The 22,416-nt window shown below is 37.9% G+C and overlaps 3 protein-coding genes across 3 annotated transcripts; all 3 read left to right on the top strand.

Moving 5' to 3' along the window:
- Positions 1-3,599: 3,599 nt before the first annotated feature.
- angptl4 (angiopoietin-like 4) lies at positions 3,600-7,994 on the top strand. Its single transcript, XM_053652032.1, has 7 exons — positions 3,600-4,135; positions 4,545-4,655; positions 4,757-4,823; positions 6,076-6,189; positions 6,417-6,512; positions 6,682-6,960; positions 7,062-7,994. Exons 1-7 carry the CDS (start codon positions 3,632-3,634, stop codon positions 7,226-7,228), a joined length of 1,338 nt encoding a protein of 445 aa, XP_053508007.1. The 5' UTR covers positions 3,600-3,631; the 3' UTR covers positions 7,229-7,994.
- Positions 7,995-12,272: 4,278 nt separating this feature from the next.
- Positions 12,273-16,242, top strand: si:rp71-39b20.4 (potassium voltage-gated channel subfamily V member 2). Its single transcript, XM_053651341.1, has 2 exons — positions 12,273-13,630; positions 15,958-16,242. The coding sequence occupies exons 1-2, from the start codon at positions 12,317-12,319 to the stop codon at positions 16,240-16,242; spliced, it is 1,599 nt and encodes a 532-aa protein (XP_053507316.1). The 5' UTR covers positions 12,273-12,316.
- A 1,420-nt stretch (positions 16,243-17,662) lies between these two features.
- On the top strand, positions 17,663-18,414 carry insl3 (insulin-like 3 (Leydig cell)). Its single transcript, XM_053651006.1, has 2 exons — positions 17,663-17,930; positions 18,053-18,414. The coding sequence occupies exons 1-2, from the start codon at positions 17,744-17,746 to the stop codon at positions 18,271-18,273; spliced, it is 408 nt and encodes a 135-aa protein (XP_053506981.1). The 5' UTR covers positions 17,663-17,743; the 3' UTR covers positions 18,274-18,414.
- Positions 18,415-22,416: the final 4,002 nt, after the last annotated feature.

Raw genomic sequence — 22,416 nt, 5'->3', positions numbered from 1 at the left:
AATCCTTCCGGGTCACGGTCCCACAGGTCAACCCGTGCCGGTATAGGGCCTGGAGAAAAGAACAAAAATTTAAAAAATGATTAAAATAGAGTGGCTAACATAGGAGATTAATCCAGTGGAGTGAGCAACATAAGATGGCCAGTGCATACAGGTTAGCTCCTACCCTAACCTTAACCCTAACTGCTTACCATAACCCCAACCCTAACCATAACCTCAACCTTAACCCCTAACCCCAACCTCAACCCTACCCCTAAAACAATGCAGTCAGCATTCAGTGAAAAAAAATTATTAATAAAATAAGTTCAAGGGATCAGGCAGAAATCAATAAACAGACAGGCAGAAGTCAGGCAATCTGGCAAACAGTCCGAACAAGGCAAGGCAAAAAGACAAGGTTGAAAGCGAAAGCAAAAGCAAAATAAAAACCAGAACCAGAACAAACAAATAAGGCATCATGGCTTGGTCTCGGCAGCACCAAAACTTAACTGCACGTAATACCTCACGCTGGCTGGCTGGCTGTATGTGTGTATGTGTGTCTCTTAAATAGTGTGGTGTGATTGAGAATGTAATTGGGAACAGTTGTGTCTGATTAGTTCTCAAGAGAAGGCGACATGACAGTGTTTATCTTTGGGAGTTGTAGTCGGCGGTTTGTAGTTTGTGGTGTATTCTGAGAAATTGAGTCGCTGGTTTGCCGTGACATGACAATGAGCAGTAGGAGTGTGTGGTTTTCTAAAAGAGTGTCTTGTACCCTACTGACTTCATCATTAAAGTCTAAAGTGCAGAGATTCTGGGGGGGAAAAAACGTTTTAAATCAGACTCTTCTATAAGAAGAGTTGTATATTAAAGCATGCTATTCAAACCATCATTTCATTCATTAAAAATATGAAAACGATTTAAGTTTAAATATTTTAAGTTTAGAACGTTAGACTAAAGTTGTGTCCCTGTTGGATAAAGAGTGCACCGTATGGTGTAGTGCTACTGAGTCCAACCCTATGTAGTGCACTTAAACATGAAAATCCATTTGGGATTCAGCCACTGTTACTTAACTTACCTTAAACTTTACAACAGAACAGAGTTGAACATCTCAAAATTAGTTTTTTATTTATATCAATTAAATATAATTGTCAAACTGTTATAAATATTTATCAGAGAAATTATTAGCCTATCTCTCTCAGAATGTCATGGAAACCAGCAATCACATGTCCTCTACACTGTGGTAGGAAACTGGCAGGACTTTACGGCTTTTAGCATTGTTTTATAGTTCAATAAATAAATATTATTATATATTAACATTTAAAATTATTATCAAGTAATAAAAATAAATATCATTCCTTTTTATGTTGTAACTTGTAAACACAGGACATTGTTTTTATGCTATGGCTCTTTTTTTAAATTAGTTTATTCCAAGCATATTATACAGTGTTAAAATTCTTAAACATTATAATTATTTCCAATTATGAGAAATTCTGTGGTTTCTTATGTGCACATGGTACATTACAATTTCAAATATAAAATTTCAAAATATTAAAATGTACATAATTTCTGCTTCTTTGCAGGAAACATTTCATTTAGAAATAAGAGAATAGGTTTAGAATATAAGAATACTAATATGGGTCATGGACCACAAGATGGCGGTGTTGCTCTTATATTGGGGTTTAATGTGCTTGATTTGATTTACATTTACATTTATTCATTTAGCAGACGCTTTTATTCAAATCGACTTACAAATGAGAAAATTTTGATCAAATTTGATAAAATACATGCAAAACTGTATTCTATTTTATCAGGTTGTTTTCCATAGTGCAATTAGTAAGTGTTTATTTTAAAACCCTTGTTAATGTCCTGCACTTATACACAAAGAAAAAAACTCACAAAATTACATGCACAGTGTGTGTTCTTGTTCCTGAGGTTACAGAGGTGTCCAGTAAGTTTATCTCCTACTACCTCCAGACAACAAAGTTAGGTTCTTGATCTCATGGTCTTGAGGCATCATTGTCAGTTCCTTCAGTAACCTTGAATCCCTCACTACCTGATGTCTGAAGAAATGAATCAGCATCAGGCATTTGTCTAGTTGTGATCTTCCCACACTTGTGTTCCATGGAATGATGAAAATCAAACAGCAAATTCTGATCAACATCACCTTTCTGCTTTCTGTGTGATCCTTAACCCTGGTTTTGGTTATGTGGTGCATTTAATGGATGTAGTGGATGCATCTAATGCAATTGCACTGTTGAACACTAGCAGTCCCAATCTACTCAACCCATAGAATTAATCTGTTGAATTGTAAACCCAGTATCACAAATGGACTCCAATAATGACTGGAGTGTATCGTAACATCCCTATTACACATGGCAGTGAAACAGGACTCCAGGCCGTGCAACAATCAGTGTTTAATCATTACTGAGCCCTTTAAAGTGTAATGACTTTTTATGCTGAACTGTGAAATTTATTTTCTGTTGTAGACAATGTCCATCCGTAATATTACTCAGAGTGCCCTCATTTTTCCTTACAGCTTTTCTTAAATGGATCTTCATAAGTTTTATTTTATTCAGTGTTTCATTAGTGCCTTGTCACAGCCACATAAATAAACTTGTGTTTGTGTAAAACTATAAGTAAATTAAATAAATACAGTTCCTGTGGTGTGTGTGTAAATATTTATTGTAGTCATTTTCAATCATTTTCCAGAAGTGTGGATTTTTCACTGCCACACAGATGTGTGTTAGTATGTAGGTGAAAGGTCGTTGTGCTCTGAGCTGAAATGCAGCTGTTCAGACTGAACACTCGTTAACACGGATCACACGCAACACACACACCGCTCATACACACACACCGCTCATACACACACCATTAACTCCACACTGTTCATGTGGAAATTGGGATCTTTTTCCTGTTCTTGTGATGTTATTAAAGATAAACATTTTAATAAAATAAGCACATTGAACACTTCTCCTTTGCACTTATCTTCATTTTTTGTTTTACATAATCATGAATATGGCTGTAATTATTTTTTAAAAAATCACTTTAATTGTAGAAATGTGCAGTGTAATTAAAGTTGTTGCTTCTGTGTTATATTTCTGCTCGATTGTGACATGTTTTTACATCGATCTCACTGTTACCTAAAACACAAATCTGTGTTAACACAAAGTAAGTAAATAAATGTTATATGTTTATATAAATTTTATTTATATAATTTTGTGGTTTATTTGCTGTAAAGAACACAAGATCAAATAAGTTGTTTCAACATAAATAAATTCTAAATTATATTAAAAAAATGTGTAACATTCTCCTTCAAATAATAAAAATAAAAAATAAATAAAAAATAAACATTGATGATAAACACACACGCACGCTCAAAGGAAAACGGTATCTGCTGCTTTTCTGTTAGTGAGTGACCTTTCCCCTAGTTCACACACAGACACACAGACACACGGCACAGATTTGTGTTTAAATCTCGCGAGATGTTGATCATATAAACCTCTGCATTGTTGCGTCAACGAGTACCGAAAGAGTTAAACACTGTGAGGAAGAACCGGCCAATCAGAGGCTAGGAACCGAGCACAGTGCGAGTATAAATAAAGCAGAGCCCTGCTCGAGAGAAACACGATATTTGGAGGTATCTCACATACACAACGAAATGAAGATGAAGCTGTCGGAGCTGTTGTGCATCACGGTGCTCGTGAGCTCCGGTTCTGGTTCCCCGTACGAGCGAAAAGCTCCTGCAGGAAAAGAGAAGCGCGTGCAATATGCCGCTTGGGATGACGTCAATGTGCTCGCGCACGGCCTGCTACAACTCGGACAGAGTCTGAAAGAGCATGTGGACAAAACAAAGGGACAGATGAGGGACATTTCTGTCAAACTCCGAGTGTTTAACGGCAGCGTCAGTGAGCTCGCGGCACTGACACGGCGTCTGCACGAGGAAAGCGAGACTCTTAAAGCACGAGCGCAGAGTCTGGAGGAGCGCGAGAACCGGATCCTCAACATCTCCTCTGACCTGCAAGAGAAAAGCGGAGAGCTGCTGAGGGACAGACAGCGCGTGCATGACAGGATCGGTAACCTGGAGGAAAAAGTGGACAACATGGTGCAGAGAGACAGGCACGCGCTCACGAGCGGCAATCACAGCGACGCGCGCGCCATTCAGGTACGTTTATCTTTGAACAATGAAACATAATTATTGTCAAGTGACACTTCAGTCCACCTGCAATGTATGTGTGTGTGTGTGTGTGTGTGTGTGTGCGCGTGCTCGCGTGTGTTGGCAGAAGCGTACGTGCGTGTACGTGCAGGAATATTTTCACAGAAGAACAGGGTGAAATTGAATACCTCCTTCTGTCATGATTATATTGTAGAATTCAGATCAGTGTGTAGAGTTTCAGTCCTGAGCCACACTGCAGCTGTTTTAATGTTTACAATGATTTTAAAGGTGGTTTTTATTCTGATGTCTGCTCTGTGTGTGTGTGTTTTCATCACTCAGTTGTATTAATTATACTGAAGTGTATTCAATAAACCCTCAAATTCCACATCTTGTATTTTATTTTATAAATTGTTTTTAGTTGCAGCTGGAGGCACAGAATCAGCGAATTGATGAACTTGTGGAAAGAATTAAACAGCAGCAGGAAAAACTGGACAAACAGAACATTCGTATTCGAGCGCTGCAGAGTCAAGTGAGTTATGTTTAATAGTTTCATTGAGAAATGATTTAAGTTAATTCATCACAGTGCTATCACAATCCTGTTTATGTGATAATTATTTTTGTGGTTTACAGATCCAGATGAGAAAGGAGAGACTGAACCCGAGTGCTGATGAAGTTCGGACTGAACAACAGGACACCGGTGAGTTTTACACCACACAAATAATATATAGATATTATTATAATTAATTACACATTGTATTTGCTGGTATAAGTGTCTATTACACATTATTACAGTTACACAGCATTATATCATGTGACTAATGAAGTGTACTAATCAAAGTGTACACACACACACCCATACACAGTAAAATAAAACCCACCCACTTATATCTGTTGGACCCCTCTAGAGGGGTGCCAATACTTTGTGCAGCACAAAGATCAGTTAAAATACACCTCTTAAGTGGTCTGATAAAAAGGAACATTTTAATTATTGTTTGTAGATGTTTAGTAGGTAAGAATGAAATACTTTTGAGTTCAGGTGGTATTATTTAATAAATCAAAATGAGTTGTAAAGTATCCAAATAGGTGAAAGTTGAGGCATGTTGATCCGATCTGCAGAGACGCTGAGGTTTAGATCAGATTTCTGGCTCTGATCCAGATGGAACACAGATGAAGATTTTTGGCTCATGAACTTTGTACAGACTTTCTGCTGTTTGAGGAGATTTCATTCTTTCACAAAGAAAAGTGCAGTCACTTTCTCCAGCAGTGTGACCTATAGCCTAGATCTGTCTCACTCACACACACACACACACACACACACACACACACACACACACACACACACAGTCTCCTTTGTAATAAAGTTGAATTGGATTATGCAAATGTGAAACAAATGAAGTGTCTAAATGGAGTTGTGTAATTATGAATCAGATTAAAATACTTTCAGTTCAGTGACTTACACAGCGAGTTGGGTGTTAAATGGTTTTAATGGTGTTACTGGTGGTGTTTAGTAGCCTGTTTTTTCCATTGTGTCTCCTTGAGGCTGCATCTCAAATGTCAGCACTCGCTGTTCACCCACTGTGACGTCACACACACACTGCTGTGCACGTGAAAGAGGCATGACTGTGTGTGCGTGCGTGTGTGTGTGTGTGTGTGTGTGCGTGTGTGTGTGTGTGTGCGCCCACGCACGTAATGAACAGCAGATGAGGGAAGTCAGCTTGGGAACTAGGGGAAAGGTCATGTTTACACACTCATTGCTTCCAAATGGGAATCTCCAAATTGCTGCAAAGGAACAATACTGCATGCGCACGTGCACACACACACACAGCTTTTAATTTGTCCAGTTAACCTAAATAAAAATCTCACACTTAAGGTTTTTACATATAAGCGTACACACACACCTATCTGTGCTGAAATGTTATGTTAAATGTGTGTTTAATGTTATTTTGCAGCAACAGCATCAAATTGTCACGATGTGTTCCTACGTGGAGAGACAACAAGCGGAGTTTATACGCTGCAGCCTCGTGACTCGCCGCCACTCCACGTCTACTGCGAAATGACTTCTGGTACGAATGTAAACAAATCAGCCAAATAAATAAATAAATCCTTTAGAGGTTTTGCACTTAAAATCTAATTCTGTAAATAAGCACGAAGCCCAAACTACTTTTTGTTACTCAGTTAATTTTAGTAGCAACAAAAATGAGAATAAAAATCTAAATAAATACGAATTAATTGTCTACAAATATAACAAATAATAATTGTACATGTCTTACTGACATGTGTGGGTGTGTAGATGGTGGCTGGACCGTTATCCAGAGACGCCGTGATGGATCTGTAGATTTTGATCAGCTGTGGAACGAATATCAAAACGGATTCGGAAACCTTGATGGTGAGTTTCTGATCTGAAAACACAGGAAGCTTTAGCAATTAGCATTTAGCCTGTGTTAACATTAGCATTATCTCAGATTTTACTTTACTATCAGTTAAAGAATTTCAATATTAATCTGAACATAAGGAATCTCAGAGGCTTTAAAAGTAAAATCGTCTCTAATGTGCAGGTGAGTTTTGGCTCGGACTCGAGAAAATGTACCGTTTGACTAAAGATGAAGATTTTATCCTGAAGATTCAAATGACTGACTGGAGAGACGAGCATCAAAACGTGCAGTACCGTTTCCGTCTGAACGGGGAGGACAAGAATTATTCTCTCCAAATTCTGGAAAGTCCTGATGGTAATCTGGAAAGTTCTTTAAGCACAGAGTCGTCCAGTCTGCCATTTTCAACCCGCGACAAAGACAACGACTGGAAATATGACTTCAACTGTGCCAAACATCTGTCTGGTGAGCAAACCTAACCCTAAGGCGACCGTAATGTTCGTCTGCACCACTGTAGAGAAACAGACTGAGCTCAGCTCTAACATGTCATCGTCTTCTCCTTTCAGGTGGCTGGTGGTTCAGTAATTGTGGCCGTTCCAACCTCAACGGCAGGTATTTCATCACGCCTCCCAAACAAAGGCATCAGAGGAAACAGGGAATGTTCTGGAAGACCTGGCACGGTCGATATTATTCTTTGAAAACCACAGTGATGATGATTTCACCTGTTCGCTAAATACAGTTAACGCTGCAAACTGTAATGGCGACATTACGTCTGTAAAATCATTATTCCTGAAGAATTTATTGGTGCTCAGAAGGTCACACCAGTCTTTTTTTGGTAAATTTGTAAGGATAAATTTATTTATGAATCTGATAGAAGGCAGAAAGCTAAAAAGTCAGATTCCAGTGTTGAGCTGACACCCAGTTCTGCGTGTCAGAATGATTCTGGAGAAATTCTCAAATGCAGAACACCTCAGAAAGCTACAGAAAGGTCAGAGTTCATTTTCAGAGGGTTCTTAATAGACTGTTTACAAAAATACAATGCTCATGGACCAAACAGTAGATTATCTGATTGAAACCACCAGAAATGGCATTATTTAAAGGCATTTTCCAGAGAAAAAATCAAAAATAATTATAAACATAAATATTTAAAATGTGAGTTCTTCACAGGAGTGTGTTATTCAGCGAGTTTGAACCTGTGCACATTCCAGTGCACCAACTTTCAGTCACATTGACTGGTGTTAATATTTTACTGCTGTTTTCACTTTAAACATTGAAATGTGTTTGCGTGTGTGTTTAGAATTGTGTCAGTGTTATATATTAATGTTATTTGATGTGATATTTGTCTTATTTTCATTATAGTTGTGGTTTTAACATTCTTTGTACATTTTTATTTTCTTCCATAATTTATGTTTGCAAGATATTCCATAGTGTTATCATTTTTTTTACAGGATAATTTTTGGTCTCAAGCAGACCAATAAAACTTATTTTTTAAAACCCTTCTTGCTGCCTCTCTAAAATTTATTCATCAGCAGGGGGGCCATGGGTGGGGCAGCGGGGTGATGGGGGAGTGGCAGTCATGGGTGGGGAGTTTGGGGGGTGATGGGAGAGTGAGGGGGATTGACAACACAGGCATGAACATGTCGTACATGCAGCATGCTCGCTGTAATGTTCACTCACACACTCAGACTTCTCACATGGAATAAATGATAAACAGTTTCATCTGTTTAAAAGTAAAACCAAAACTCAGACCTAACAATTACACATAAACTCCATCAGATTAACGCCTTAAACGCTTATTCTTACATCCCTGGGTCTGTTCAAGGCTCACTGCTATTTTCTCTATATATGCTACAATTATTCATAGTTATTAGCTTTCACTGCTATGCTGATGACACAGTTGTCTGTTTCAGTGAAGTTGAGGAATGTGTAATGGACATTAGACACTGGATGTTGAGTAACTTCCTCCTACTTAATTTTCACAAAGAAGTATTTCCACTAGGACCACAGGTTTCTCACAAGCCCCACCCATCCAGAAGTCATGGGTCAGGGTAGTGTATAATAATAATAATAATAAACAATAACAATATATTATTCAAATCCTTAATAACTCTGTCATCTTTCTATTATCTCAGCTGTAATCCTGAGCTAACAGACAATCCAACACTAAACGCACACTTTACTGAGTTCTCACTTTGATGTGGATGATGCTGATCATCAGTCTCTGTCTCGTCACCTGAGGCAAACATTAAACACAAGCCTCATCGTCATCGCTTCACACTACCAATCTCTGTTCCTAATAAACAGATCAGAAAGACTTTCGTTCAGGCTGCACAGATTTATTTCTGTTAAGGTTAGTCTGGATCCTCTCAAGGTTTCTTCCTCATGTCATCTCAGGGACTTTTTCCTTTCCATCCTCACCTCTGGCTGCTCATTAGGGACAAATGTATCAATTTAAAATATAGATTGGAAATTTATATATTTCTGTAAATCTGCATTGTGCCAGTGTCAATTGTAAAAAGCGCTATACAAATAAAACTGAATTGAATTGAGTATTTGCTGTTTTCACAAAAGTGGGAGTCCAGAAGATAAATGTTCCTCGGCTGGGGAAGAGCTACTATTAGTAGCAAATATATGGAGAGGAAAAAAAGATCATTGAATTTCAAATGTTTACATCAGTTTCACACAAATGAAAAATATGACATCAAAATAAATTCATCTCTTACACTTTATTTAACTTAAGTTTACTTGGTTCCATGTAAGTGAATGAATTTACATTAACACAGTATTAAATGCAGTTTGCTTCTTTTGTTTTGTACAGCTAATATGGTTTGATCATGTGTATTTAAAGCCCTGGGGGTTCAAGCCCCAGCTGCCAAGTTGCCACTATTGGGCTCTTGAGTAAGACCCTTAACCCTCTCTGCTCCAGGTGGCCATATCATGGCTGGCCCCTGCGCTCTGACCCCAACTTCTGGGGTCAAGCTGGGATATGAAAAGAAGTAATTTCACTGTGCTGTGACAAATAAAGGCTTCTTCTTTTGATAATGATGTGAAGCAACAGGAGCATCGTGGACATTTTACTGAACTTATCGCTGTTTGTTAAACTGGCTGCTTACACAACATGATCTCTGAAGTCAGACACCAAGGCAAGGTTAGAAAGGCTCTTACCCACACAGATGACTTAGGAAAATTGGCTTAATCAGCATGTATGTCTTTGACCATCACCTTCCACGACACTTGATGTTTCCAACATAAAGTTCATTATTCACCTCCTGTGTTCCTGTGTTTCAGTTATTTACAGTTAATTCAATTAAATTCAATTCAATTTTATTTGTATAGCGCTTTTTACAATGGACATTCTCTCAAAGCAGCTTTACAGAAATATATAAACACGGTATACAGATATTAAAAGTGCAAATTTATCCCAATTGAGCAAGCTGGTGGTGACGGTGGCAAGGAAAAACTCCCTGAGATGTTAAGCAGAAGAAACCTTGAGAGGAACCAGACTCAAATGGGAACCCGTCCTCATCTGGGTAACAACGGATAGTGTGAAAGTAAAGTTCATTATGGTTTTATAGGAAGTCTGTTTGGCCTTACAAGCAACCATAGTCCCAGCAATCTGGAATTGGAGTAGATGAGAGCTCCATCCAGAGGTAGGACAGGCAGGTCCGGAGAGCAGAAAGGATCAGGATCTCCAGTATCTCCATAAAATCGTGTGTGGCTCGACAGAAGGAAAGAGGGAGAGAAGAGACTGTTAGGACTGTGCTTACACTAACAATATAGTTTGCATTACTTCCAGCTTGTTGTAAATGTTCAAAACTTTACCAAACGCTTGGGGTTTCTATTTTTTTTTTCCGTTAGGGCCCGTGAGTTGCTGCACATACAAAAAAAAACAACAAAAAAACTTGGTTCCTTTAATGAACTGCTACTCAAAACTCTCCATTACTCACGCCTCTCTAAGAGAAGAATTAGCTGACTTGGAAACAACGAGCTGAGTGAATGAATCCGCCTCAAGCGAGGTTCCAGCACTTAATAGTCGATTCAGCGATGCAGGTTTGGCGGTAGAGTCCCTTCTTACACAGGCGTAGTTACCGTGCTACTTAGCACAGTTCTCCACAGTCCTTGTCCCTTCAGTTCCACGGTGAAAACTGCGGCTGGCGGTTTCAGCTGTCCGCCTCTCACGACGACATTAGCTTGAACGTCCACGGGTTACAGTTTATACTTAGCCCTTTTCAAGCTAATGCAAAACAACAAACGCAGATAACCTAGCTGCACTTCACTTAAACCTACGGTTCACAAAGTTACTGTACTGCTAATTGCACACAACTCTTCACTGAACAAAATTATATTTGTGCCACTACTGTAGCAATACTTCAGTCTACAAACATCATCACCTCGGCGTTAAAACTCCATTTTCTATTCCCGCTCTGCTCCCGCGTGTCATTCCCTCCAAATCCGCTTCACCTGTCCTCCAACTCCTCGCTCTCTTTTCTCCACTCCCCAAACAAAGGTGATCTCTGATTGGCTACGAGTGTAATTAAACAGGAAACATATTGGCTTAGACTACTCCACTGAAAACAAATTACAACTCACCCTAAAACAAAGGATTACGTGAAATGTAGTTTTCCATTGAATTTACCCAGATATGTAGCAAGCACGCCATTTATTCAGCTGCATTTTTGGGAGGTACCTACATTATTATTATATATATAATAATTATTATGCAAGAATAATAATAATAATAATAATAATAATAACAACACATTGCTAAGCAATTTACAGCAGAAATGAATGTGGTAATTGTTGTAAAAATTAAAGAGCAATTAATTATTTCTACAGACTTACTATGCTAGCTGTGTTAGCTGTAAGCTGAGGTATTACACTACCATCCAGTACACTAGTACGCTCCATTTTCCCAAACATGATCCCTGATGTAACTCGTTTTCTGAAACACCAGATGGAGCTGTTGGATTATCATAGCTATTAAAAACACTGTTGTGTCAGTAACATAAAAATTAGCGAGTGATGCTGTTGCATAATTAATTTCAGCACTTTTCCTCCTTCTCTCAAGTTCCTGCAGATCTTTTTGTTCTGATTAACGGTTAATGAATGTTTAACAGTATTGAGCTTCTCAGCACTCGTCTACATGACCAGTATTTAGTACCAGCTGTGATGGACACCTCTGCTCTTTTAAGTAGGCTTGGGAAGTATTTCTGTATGACTAACTCTGGGTTTATGTTGGTGTGTATTATCTTGTTTATTGGACCAGAATGAAAAGGGTGTTAATGGGGTGATTCAGGATTTCAAGTTTTACCTCTGAATCTTAATATGACTTTAGAGCAGAGTATCAGGTTTAGGCAGTGTTCTATGTGAACGATAAACAAATGCACAGTCACTTTGCAAATATTCATGCCTCACAATGCAGCAACAACATGTGCACTTAATGAAGTCCAGGAAAAATAACTGTAACATGCAAGGGCAAAAATGATACACAGTACAGTAAAGAAAGGACAGATCTAGAACTTTAATGCAGCTAAACGTTGATGATCCTTTAACATTTACAAGGGTTTGGCCCTCAGTTAAAGCTGTTGAACTTCTGTATTTCCTGTTTGAACTTTAAATCACTGCACTAATCCTCATGGCTGTATTTTTAACTCCAAGAGATTAAGAGTGTGTGAAGTGATTAAATCCCCTGCTCCTTGTCTTCTGCTCTGATTTCTTCATCTTGCAGACTGGAGACTGGCTAAAAATTGCTTTAGACTGTGTTTTGATTTCTTGCTCAAATAATCTGGACATCTAATAGTTTTTCTCAAGACCTGCAGTTATGAACCAATCGAGACGTCAATTCAAACAGCTGATAAAGAGGCGATCGAGTCTTTTCGCTAGCGTTAAACTCAATACCAGCTTCTCACATAGCATCGAGGGAGAGGACTGTGCTTTTCCTTTTTCACAGGACAGTTCTGTTAAACCATGGACATCAATGGACAGACTCGACAGTCCAGCGAATAAAGTAGAAGATTTAAAAAATACAAATAAAGAAAATAAATGTAATGAAACAAAGCCACTACACAGGCATTCAGGAATGCTAAGCCTTAATGTAGGTGGAAAATTGTTTCATCTTTCCAAACATTTAGCCATTAAATATCCTCAATCACGAATCGGGGCTTTAGCTGTGTGTTCAGATCCTGTAAAGCGTCTGACACTCTGCGATGATTACTGCGTGATCAAAAATGAATTTTTCTTTGACCGAGACCCAACGTTCTTCCACTACATCTTCCACCTTTACTACAGTAACATGCTGTGGGTGATGGAGAGCGTGTGTCCCATTCACTTTGAGGAAGAAATTGAGTTTTGGGGTTTAAACCTGAATGACACGCCTTGCTGCTGTCGAATCCTGTACGAGGAAAAAGTGGATGAAATTCGAGACCAGCTTAAGGTGAATAAAGAACTGATGGCTGAAATTGAGCCTGTTCACAATGATGAAGGATTTAAAACAATGTTTCTGGGTGATTTTCGTAAGACTCTTTGGGATTTAATGGAAAATCCATACTCATCAGTGGGAGCAAAGTTTTTCGCTGTGTTGTCCACCACCTTTGTGCTCATCTCAATTGTGGCCATGACTCTAAACACAGTGAGTGAACTGACAGAATATAAAATTTATGGAAGAACCTACATGGAGTTTGTTGAAATCATGTCAATTCTCTTCTTCACCACTGAGTATTTCCTTCGTCTCTTGACCACCTGCAATGTGAAGAATTTCCTGAAAAGTGGCCTGAACTTTGTGGACTTGGTAGCGGTGATGCCATATTTTATCCAGCTGGTGTTTGAGATGTTTTCTGATCAGGAAGATCTCAGTGTTCAAGACGACCTCAAAACAATGGCACGAGTGAGCAAAGTCAGCAAAGTGCTAAAAATTGTCAAATTGATGAGAATTTTTCGCATTCTAAAATTAGCAAGACACTCAACAGGAATGCGAGCTTTTGGTTTCACTCTGCGTCAGTGTTTCGAGCAGGTGTGCTGCTTATTTTTATTTATTATTATGGGAATCTTTGTTTTTTCGGCTCTAATGTACTCGGTGGAACAGGACGTGACGGGAACTCCGTTCAGCAGCATTCCAGATACGTGGTGGTGGGCAGCAGTGAGTACACACATACTGACAGGACACACAAAACACACACCTATTAACAGATCACACACATTCTGTACATATGTACAAGAAGATGTACAAGAAGATATTTATTATTCAGAAAACCCACTGGTAAAGCAAAAGACAAACAGCATTAAACATAAAATAACTATAAATCTGTCATCAATAAATGCTCCGATAATTTGTTTCGTTTAGCATATCTAGCTATAGTCACCTAGCTAATGTTTTTATACATTTAGCCAGCCAACTTTCCTGATAAAGTGCTCATTACAGAGAAGAGATTGTTTTGTTGGTATCCAGTTTTATTGCTTAATTGCTGCTTTAAAAATCGCTTAGCAATCAGGGTCTTTAATAATTTAGTAAAATTTTAATATATTTTTTTTATGATGTTTATACCATATCAGTAACTTCAGAAACATTCTGTCATAAATATGGTGCTGTGATCATACAGTGACATCATATTAAAAAGATCAATCTATATTGAAGGAAACTGGACTAAATAAAACACAGGTAAGACAAAACCACACCAAATGAGACTGCTAGCACTGAGCAGGTGAAACAGAGATGATCAGAGGGCATGGTCAAGGCAGGAGCTGGAAAAATATCCAGGCAGTTTTATCCACATGAAAGCGCAGACAAAGGAACTGCATGATAGCACTTTACACTACAACACTGCATCACTGAGGAGGCTCTGAAAAATGTCAGACAGACATGTCTGTCTTGTCCTCTCTGTTGTAGCTGTTCCAAATTAGGGGAACCACGTTCTTGGGAATTTGCCAGTCTCTGCTGCATGCATACTGTCTGTCTGATTGAATCTATAAAGTGTGCATCTGCTCACTTCCAGAGCTTGTTCACGTTGTTGTTGATGGAAAACACCACCATGGTGTTTAACCCTTACCTACTCCATAGTTCCTGAAAATTCCACATCACTACTTACACAGCTTTCATTTCAAGGATGTATACCTGATAACATTGAGCCTTGTTTTTCCGCCAATCTTTCACTCTCAATTTCCTGCTCATCTTCACTACTTCTCTTTTTGCAGGGAAGCCAGTTAAGTGCATGATGTGAAGGAGAAAACACCCATCCATCCATTGTCTGTACCACTTATCCTACACAGGGTCGCGGGGAGCCTGGAGACTATCGCAGTTGCGTGTTTCTCCTGTACCCTCTCCTGACCACTCTTTGGTTTGGGTTTTGTGGACACCTGTGTTTGGCTGTGGTTGTTGCTGTTGTTGTTGCTTTATTTGTTGTTTTAAATTGTACAAGAAAGCCACCATATAGACCATCCATACAACATTTAAAAACTGCCGAGTGTCACGTCGCGAGATGTAAGGGAGTAGGATACGGAAGCAATTGCAGTTAAGAGCTTTTATTAAAGGAGGCAGGCAGACAAATCCAAAACGTGAAACAGATGCGTGGTCAAAAACAGGCAGTGGGTCGGGTGATCGGCAAACATGCTTAAATGGGGCAAATCAGGAATCGAAGTCGCGGTCACAGAAAACAGGTTTAAAACACAAAACGAGAAACATGAACTATGACTATGAAATGGGAAAACACCAGCATGGACAAAGTGAACTAATCTAATGTTAACCTAAATAATCTATAGAACTATATCTAATACTCCATGCCGTGTACTGGGAGGTGCGCGGTATATATATCAAACATAATCAGCGTTAAGTGCTAGCAGCTGAAAACAATAAAGACACACCCCTGAACCACAACCAGTAACAGAAAAGGGAGGAGACAGAACTGAAACAAAACAAACGCACGTGTCCATAGTAAACAATGTCACGGTTGTCAACATTCGAAGCACGAGTGCTCGCGCGCCTTGCTCGTGCACGCGCGCCCTCCAGCTCTCCAAGCGCGCTGCCTAACGGGGAAACTGTGACACTGAGGATAACAAACCCCAAAAAGCCTTAGGTTTATTTCCATCATTATTGATCCTCATGGTTGATGCTGAAATTGTTAATGATGCCCTGTGTGTGTTTATTATCCACTGATCTGATCAAATTCTGATACTTTAGTTGCAGAGAGAAAATCAACATGTTGGATCACTCAAGTGTAAAAATGGAAATGCAGCCACTAAAAATCATGAGGCTCTGTGTTTTACTTTCTTCCAGTTTGTGCGCTTAATAATATTTTGAAAATAAACATTTACCTCATTTGGCTGATCCTTTTTCCCCCAAAGCGTCTTAAAATCGAGACAGGATATAGCTAAACTGTTGAGGGTTAAGGGCCAACCATAGCAGTTTTGTCATGCTGGGATTTGAATTAATTAATTATTGATTATTTGTTATTTCTTTTATCTTTCCTGCAGGTGAGCATCTCCACAGTGGGTTACGGCGATGTGATTCCAGTTTCATTTTCTGGTTGTGTTGTGGCATTCGGCTGCATTTCATTCGGGATTATTTTAAATGGAATGCCAATTTCTATCCTCTTTAATAAATTTTCAGATTATTATGCCAAACTCAAAGCACAGGAATATACCAACACTAAAGTCCAGCACAGTCTGCACCTCAGAAAACGCCTACAACGAAAGTTTGAGAATTGTTTTAATCCTCAAGACATTGAAACAGACAGCGAATTTCAACCTCAGAGATGAAACTTTACACAGTGGTTTATTATAATCTGATCGAATGGGTTGATCCTGAATTTCTGTCAGTAGTGTGTAATCATTATTAAGTGCTTTAAAGCAAATATTCACTTTAATAAAAGTTCTCATTTTGGTTGTAGGTAAATATTTGTGGTCAATAAGTTATTAATGTTATTAGGTGTGTATTAGGTGTATACTAATCACCATCATGAGGTTCTCAAAAGTTTAATAGAACTTATTTTGAAATAATATAGTAGATGATATTTAACACATCTATTAATGTAAGTCTTAAAACTGAACATTTAAACATGCACCGATGTTCTTTGTGGAGATTTAATTTATGTCCCATACAGTCGAAGTGATTTAAGGATAAAGTGTTAATCAGCTTTAAGACTTAATGCATTAACGGACGAACTGGTGAGTCTTTAACAAAGCCTGCAGTGTGAAAATTTCTGAAAATGTCTCACACTTAATAAATAAAAATGTCAGTAAATAAAAGGGTTTTTTTAACTGACTTTCAAATTTTTTTTGTAATTTGAAAGTTATAGCACTATACCAACTCTGTGACCTGAACATTTTATATTAAATTTCAAATTAAATGACATTTTGTACTCCTGAACTCCTGACATTTTCTGGTGTTTATACACACACACACACACACACACGCACGTCCTGCTGCTCTGCCCTGGAGATGTCCCTTACCTGCTCATTATTTTTTGTTATTTATAAATCTGTATTTATCTGTGTAGCTCTTTATCATGTGCTTACCTGATTTGCTGTGTGCCAGTGTTCTAGATGGTTCTACAGTGCATCCGGAAAGTATTCACAGCGCTTCACTTTTTCCACATTTTGTTACAGCCTTATTTCAAAATGAATTAAATTCATTATTTTCCTCAAAATTCTACAAACAATACCCCGTAATGACAACATGAAAGAAGTTTGTTTGAAATCTTTGCAAATTTATTAAAAATAAAAAAACAAAAAAAGCACATTTACATGAGTATTCACAGCCTTGTGCCTTAAGTGAAGCGTTGTGAATACTTTCCGGATGCACTGTATGTCTGGTTCTGCCTGGAAAACTCTCTCTCTGTGTGAATAAGTAGAGTCATGAGGTAATGTGCAGGTGCAAATTATTGACTTGAAATTAAAGGGCTCTCCACATTCGTACTTGTTATTATATGCTCTCTAAAAATGCCAAGAAAATAAAACATTAAAACAATGCCTCATCACAATGTCTGACATTTTTTCCTCTGAGTTCTCTATGAAGTTAGTCAGCCATTAAAATCTCAATGTTAGTGTCCCTTGACCTAAGACAGTAAAATAAATCACCTCATCTTTATCTACAGCCTTGATGAACTTCACAGATCAGAACATGATTTTCTATTTTGAAGGCCAAGTGTAAAAGCATCAGGCATGTCGGTGATATAAAACCCATCAGATACTGAAATGATCACAGAAACTCCAGCACTGCACTGAAACCATTAACGGTTCTCTTTAGCAGAAACAAAACATGAATATTAAATGGATCATCACTCTCACGGTTCTGTTCATTTCTGAGAATAATGGGATTTCAGGAAAAGACGTGCGAGTGAAACTTTGTGGCCGTGAGTTTATCAGGATGGTTGTGACATTGTGTGGAAGTTCACGACTGAGACGCTATGCACCTGAGATTAACCCTGTGTCCATCAGTCCTCACGGTAGGTCTTTCATCTTTTATGGCAAATTTTGTAAACAGTTGAATATAGAGAGTTTAAGATGTGACGATTCAAAAGTCCTCCATTTAAATTGATATTTAAACTGATACTTTCTTTTATTCCAGCAATTCAACACAACAGTGATCTGTTTTCCAATGTGACACAAAGTGAAGGTCAGACAAGTGACAACTCTCCAGAGAAAGTGTTGACGCCTTCATTATCATTGTTTCTCAAAGTCATGGAGTCTCCAGAACATTCGAGCTCCAGGCTGCAGCGTGACGTCGGTCCTGCAGGAGTGTGCTGCAGATCCGGATGCACCAAGACCGAGCTGGTTCAATACTGCTGAACATAAACACTCAACACTGCTGAACATAAACACACAACACTGCTGAACATAAACACTCAACACTGCTGAACATAAACACTCAACATTACTGAACATAAACACTCAACCCTGCTGAACATAAACATTTAACATTACTGAACATAAACACTCAACACTGCTGAACATAAACACTTAACACTACTGAGTATAAAAACTCAACAATTTATTTGTTTTTATTTAATTGTGATGATGTAATCAGAAAGAAACCCCAGTAAGTTTATATAAATAAAAGGGAATATGCATGTAGTTCATATATAACACTGGTGTTTTATTTTGTTTGTAATTTATTGTCCTATTTATTTTTAATTCATTATCTGATGAACTAATAAAACTTAAACAAATCAACTACAAGCATCTGAATTAATTAAAATGACATTTTATTTGTTTTCTGTTATTTGCAGCAAAAATAAGTTCACAATATCTCAGGAAATTTTTCTGTAAATAAATTATTGTGTAATTATTGCTGTTATTATAAAGTTAAAATACATATAAAATGCAACATAATGCCTTTCCATTTCTATATACACAAATCCCTCAGAAAAACAATAACAAATGTTTATATTAAATGATATGCTATATATATATATATATATATATATATATATATATATATATATATATATATATATATATATATATATTATTGAGATGCATCGAAATCAATATTGGTATTGCATATCTGCCCGATACTGAGCTCATTTACTTATTGATAAATATCCAGTAGCAGGTGATGCTGCACTTAATTTAAAATCAACTCACTAACATTAAATAAAGAGCTAAATGAAATGTTTTGTGACATCCCTGATTAATAGCAAAGTAAAGTAAATCACAAAACTACACTTTTTTACATTGTGCAATTTATTTCAAATTAAAATCTCCGAAGATGTCATGATTGTGTAACCTGTAGCTGTTGCTATGATACCCATTTTACACTAACATGAGGAAACAACATAAACATGAGGAAAATAATATATACACCAGTTATTAACTGCCCTACTGTCTCATGTCACTGTCATTTTAATGTAAAAGGTTTTGTAGTTAGTTACAGTTGACAGATTGCTATGGACAAACAGGCTTAAAGTCTTATAAGCTTACACACTAATAGGCTTATAAGCTAGACATCTTTTCAGTACCAACTTGAGGGGCAAATTTTGACTATGATTATTTAGATACTTACCTAAGTATAACAAAAACATCTGGTGGCCATGAAGGGGTGGAGCTTTGTATAGGAAATACTGACGTTTTGTTGGCAGTCTCTGGGTTACAGGTGCATATTTGAAATGTTAAATGGCATCACATCATAAATACATGGTTTCCAGATATTAAGAATGTATTTTACATGATATATCTGTCAATTATATATTAAACATTAATAATAGGGGCAGAAAAGTACTGATTTTGTGTGTTGCTATGCCATTTCATAAATAATATACTATATAATAAAATAATACATGAAGAGATTATGCAAATATTAATTTCATAGTTAAGGTTGTTAATTTGCATAACTGTCTTACTAATTTAATCAAATGTACTAGTAACTCTAACCGTAGTAAACAGGAGATTTAGATTGGCTTTGTGAGACGGGGTGTGGTGAAGAGGCGGTGTAGTTTGGAGAGGGTGTGGTGGAGAGGTGGCGTGGCTGGGAGGGGGTGTGGTGGAGAGGTGGCGTGGCTGGGAGGGGGTGTGGTGGAGAGGCGGCATGGCTGGGAGGGGGTGTGGTGGAGAGGCGGTGTGGCTGGGAGGGGGTGTGGTGGAGAGGTGACATGGCTAGGAGGGAGTGTGGTGGAGAGGCGGCGTGGCTGGGAGGGGGTGTGGTTGATAGGCGGTGTGGCTTGGAAGGGGTGTGGTTATCACTGGGGGATTTGGTAGCTCTTGAATTAGGCTTATTAATTATTAATAATATTATGTGTTTTAGAATGTTAGCTTTAGGGGTATGTACACAAGCAAACTCATGAATGCACAAGTTTGTATTTATCATTATTAACTAATCTGTTTATCAATTTTCCTGCATCCATCTGTTTCCTCCTTTACTCATTCATTTTCTCCTCCCTTTTTTCTGCTCCTCCCCTCCATCACTGTGTTTTCTGTTCTCTCCCTTCTTCTTCAGCTTTATCTGTAGAGGAAATACATGTATCTCCTTATTAATTTGAATATGCGTATTACATTATATACTTTTTATTTTTTTCTTTGATGTGTCTGATGGAGCTGAGCAGAAAAGAAGTTCCACTTTATGTAGGTAAAGATTTGTGTGTGTGTGTGTGTGTTTTGTTAATGTGTTAAAATCTAGGTTGGTTATATGCATTTTTAGGATTAAATTATAGTCACATAGTCTTTAGTGTGTATTTGTGTAAGATAGATAGATAGATAGATAGATAGATAGATCCACAGTCTACAGATACAGTTGAAATGTGATGCGGCAGGTCACAGTCCGCACAGAAAAGATGCCTTGAAATGGTTTTCTGAACTAAGTCTTTGGACCACACCTGAAGCTCCATCTTCTTAATTAACGTCCTAAAAATTTCCATCTCTCATCAAACTCTAATCCTAGAGTTTACACAAGACAGGGACTTTAAATACAAACGCTTCCATTTGTATTAAATATTTCTTTGCTTACTTTGGAAAGCATTGGATGAAGAGCTTTTCCAGCTGTTGGTGCTTGCTGGTTTTCTCAGTTTGATATTTCACTCCATAAAACATAAACAGCTACTGCTTGTTCAGCCGAACTCACCGCTGTATCTCAGCAGCTCCAGCATTTTCACTCATTTCACCATCTAGTACTTCTTCTTACATTTCAGCCTTTAACAGTGCACAAGGTTTAAAGAACAAAGGATTAACTCTTGATGAGCTAGATGCCGTTAAAACCAAGTTGTTTATGCTCTACCTCTGTGTTGTCAAAGGTAAATAACATTAGATCTGTATTATCAGCCACACTGATACACACCATCACTTATTTTCAGCTTATTTACTTTCATTGAAGTGTTAAAATTTAAGAAAAAAAAATACTTTGTAAGATTTGGAAGCTAGAACCACAAACATCTCAAACACAGAGCAAGGAATAATTTTTCATGGCACGTCTGTGTGTGTGTGTGTGTGTGTGTGTGTGTGTGTGTGTGTGTCAGGGACAGGCAAGAGTCTTCGTGTTAATTCCATCTCAAACAGAATCGGAGGAAATGTTTGTGGTTTTAGAAGGTTCGAGTTTAATTCACGTTCTACAGACTAAAGTACACACACTGACCTACTTCATCACGCCAGGTAACTAACACTACTCACTAACACTACACCCTAACAATACACACTAACACTACACACTAACACTACACCCTAACAATACACACTAACACTACTCACTAACACTACACCCTAACAATACACACTAACACTACTCACTAACACTACTCACTAACACTACACACTAACACTACTCACTAACACTACACAACAACACTACACACCAACACTACTCACTAACACTACACACTAACACTACTCACTAACACTACACACTAACACTACACACTAACATTACACACTAACACTACTCACTAACACTACACCCTAACAATACACACTAACACTACTCACTAACACTACACCCTAACAATACACACTAACACTACTCACTAACACTACACCCTAACAATACACACTAACACTACTCACTAACACTACTCACTAACACTACTCACTAACACTACACAACAACACTACACACCAACACTACTCACTAACACTACACACTAACACTACACACTAACATTACACACTAACACTACTCACTAACATTACACACTAACACTACTCACTAACACTACACACTAACACTACACACTAACATTACACACTAACACTACTCACTAACATTACACACTAACACTACTCACCAACACTACACACTAACACTACACACCAACACTACACACTAACACTACACACCAACACTACTCACTAACACTACACCCTAACAATACACACTAACACTACTCACTAACACTACTCACTAACATTACACACTAACACTACACACCAACACTACACACCAACACTACACACCAACACTACTCACTAACACTACACACTAACACTACTCACTAACACTACACACTA

This window comes from Ictalurus furcatus, chromosome 20 (assembly GCF_023375685.1).
Source record: "Ictalurus furcatus strain D&B chromosome 20, Billie_1.0, whole genome shotgun sequence".
Lineage (NCBI taxonomy): Eukaryota > Metazoa > Chordata > Actinopteri > Siluriformes > Ictaluridae > Ictalurus > Ictalurus furcatus.
This window is presented reverse-complemented; position numbering and strand designations above follow the sequence as displayed.

Bases quoted from the DNA above. Each gene is read 5' to 3' on its own strand.
- angptl4 (XM_053652032.1), top strand. From the start codon at position 3,632: ATGAAGATGAAGCTGTCGGAGCTGTTGTGCATCACGGTGCTCGTGAGC. The intron at 6,190-6,416 runs GTACGAATGTAA...GTGGGTGTGTAG, and splicing joins CTACTGCGAAATGACTTCTG to ATGGTGGCTGGACCGTTATC. The intron at 6,961-7,061 runs GTGAGCAAACCT...TTCTCCTTTCAG, and splicing joins CTGTGCCAAACATCTGTCTG to GTGGCTGGTGGTTCAGTAAT.
- si:rp71-39b20.4 (XM_053651341.1), top strand. From the start codon at position 12,317: ATGAACCAATCGAGACGTCAATTCAAACAGCTGATAAAGAGGCGATCG. The intron at 13,631-15,957 runs GTGAGTACACAC...TCTTTCCTGCAG, and splicing joins ATACGTGGTGGTGGGCAGCA to GTGAGCATCTCCACAGTGGG.
- insl3 (XM_053651006.1), top strand. From the start codon at position 17,744: ATGAATATTAAATGGATCATCACTCTCACGGTTCTGTTCATTTCTGAG. The intron at 17,931-18,052 runs GTAGGTCTTTCA...CTTTTATTCCAG, and splicing joins TGTGTCCATCAGTCCTCACG to CAATTCAACACAACAGTGAT.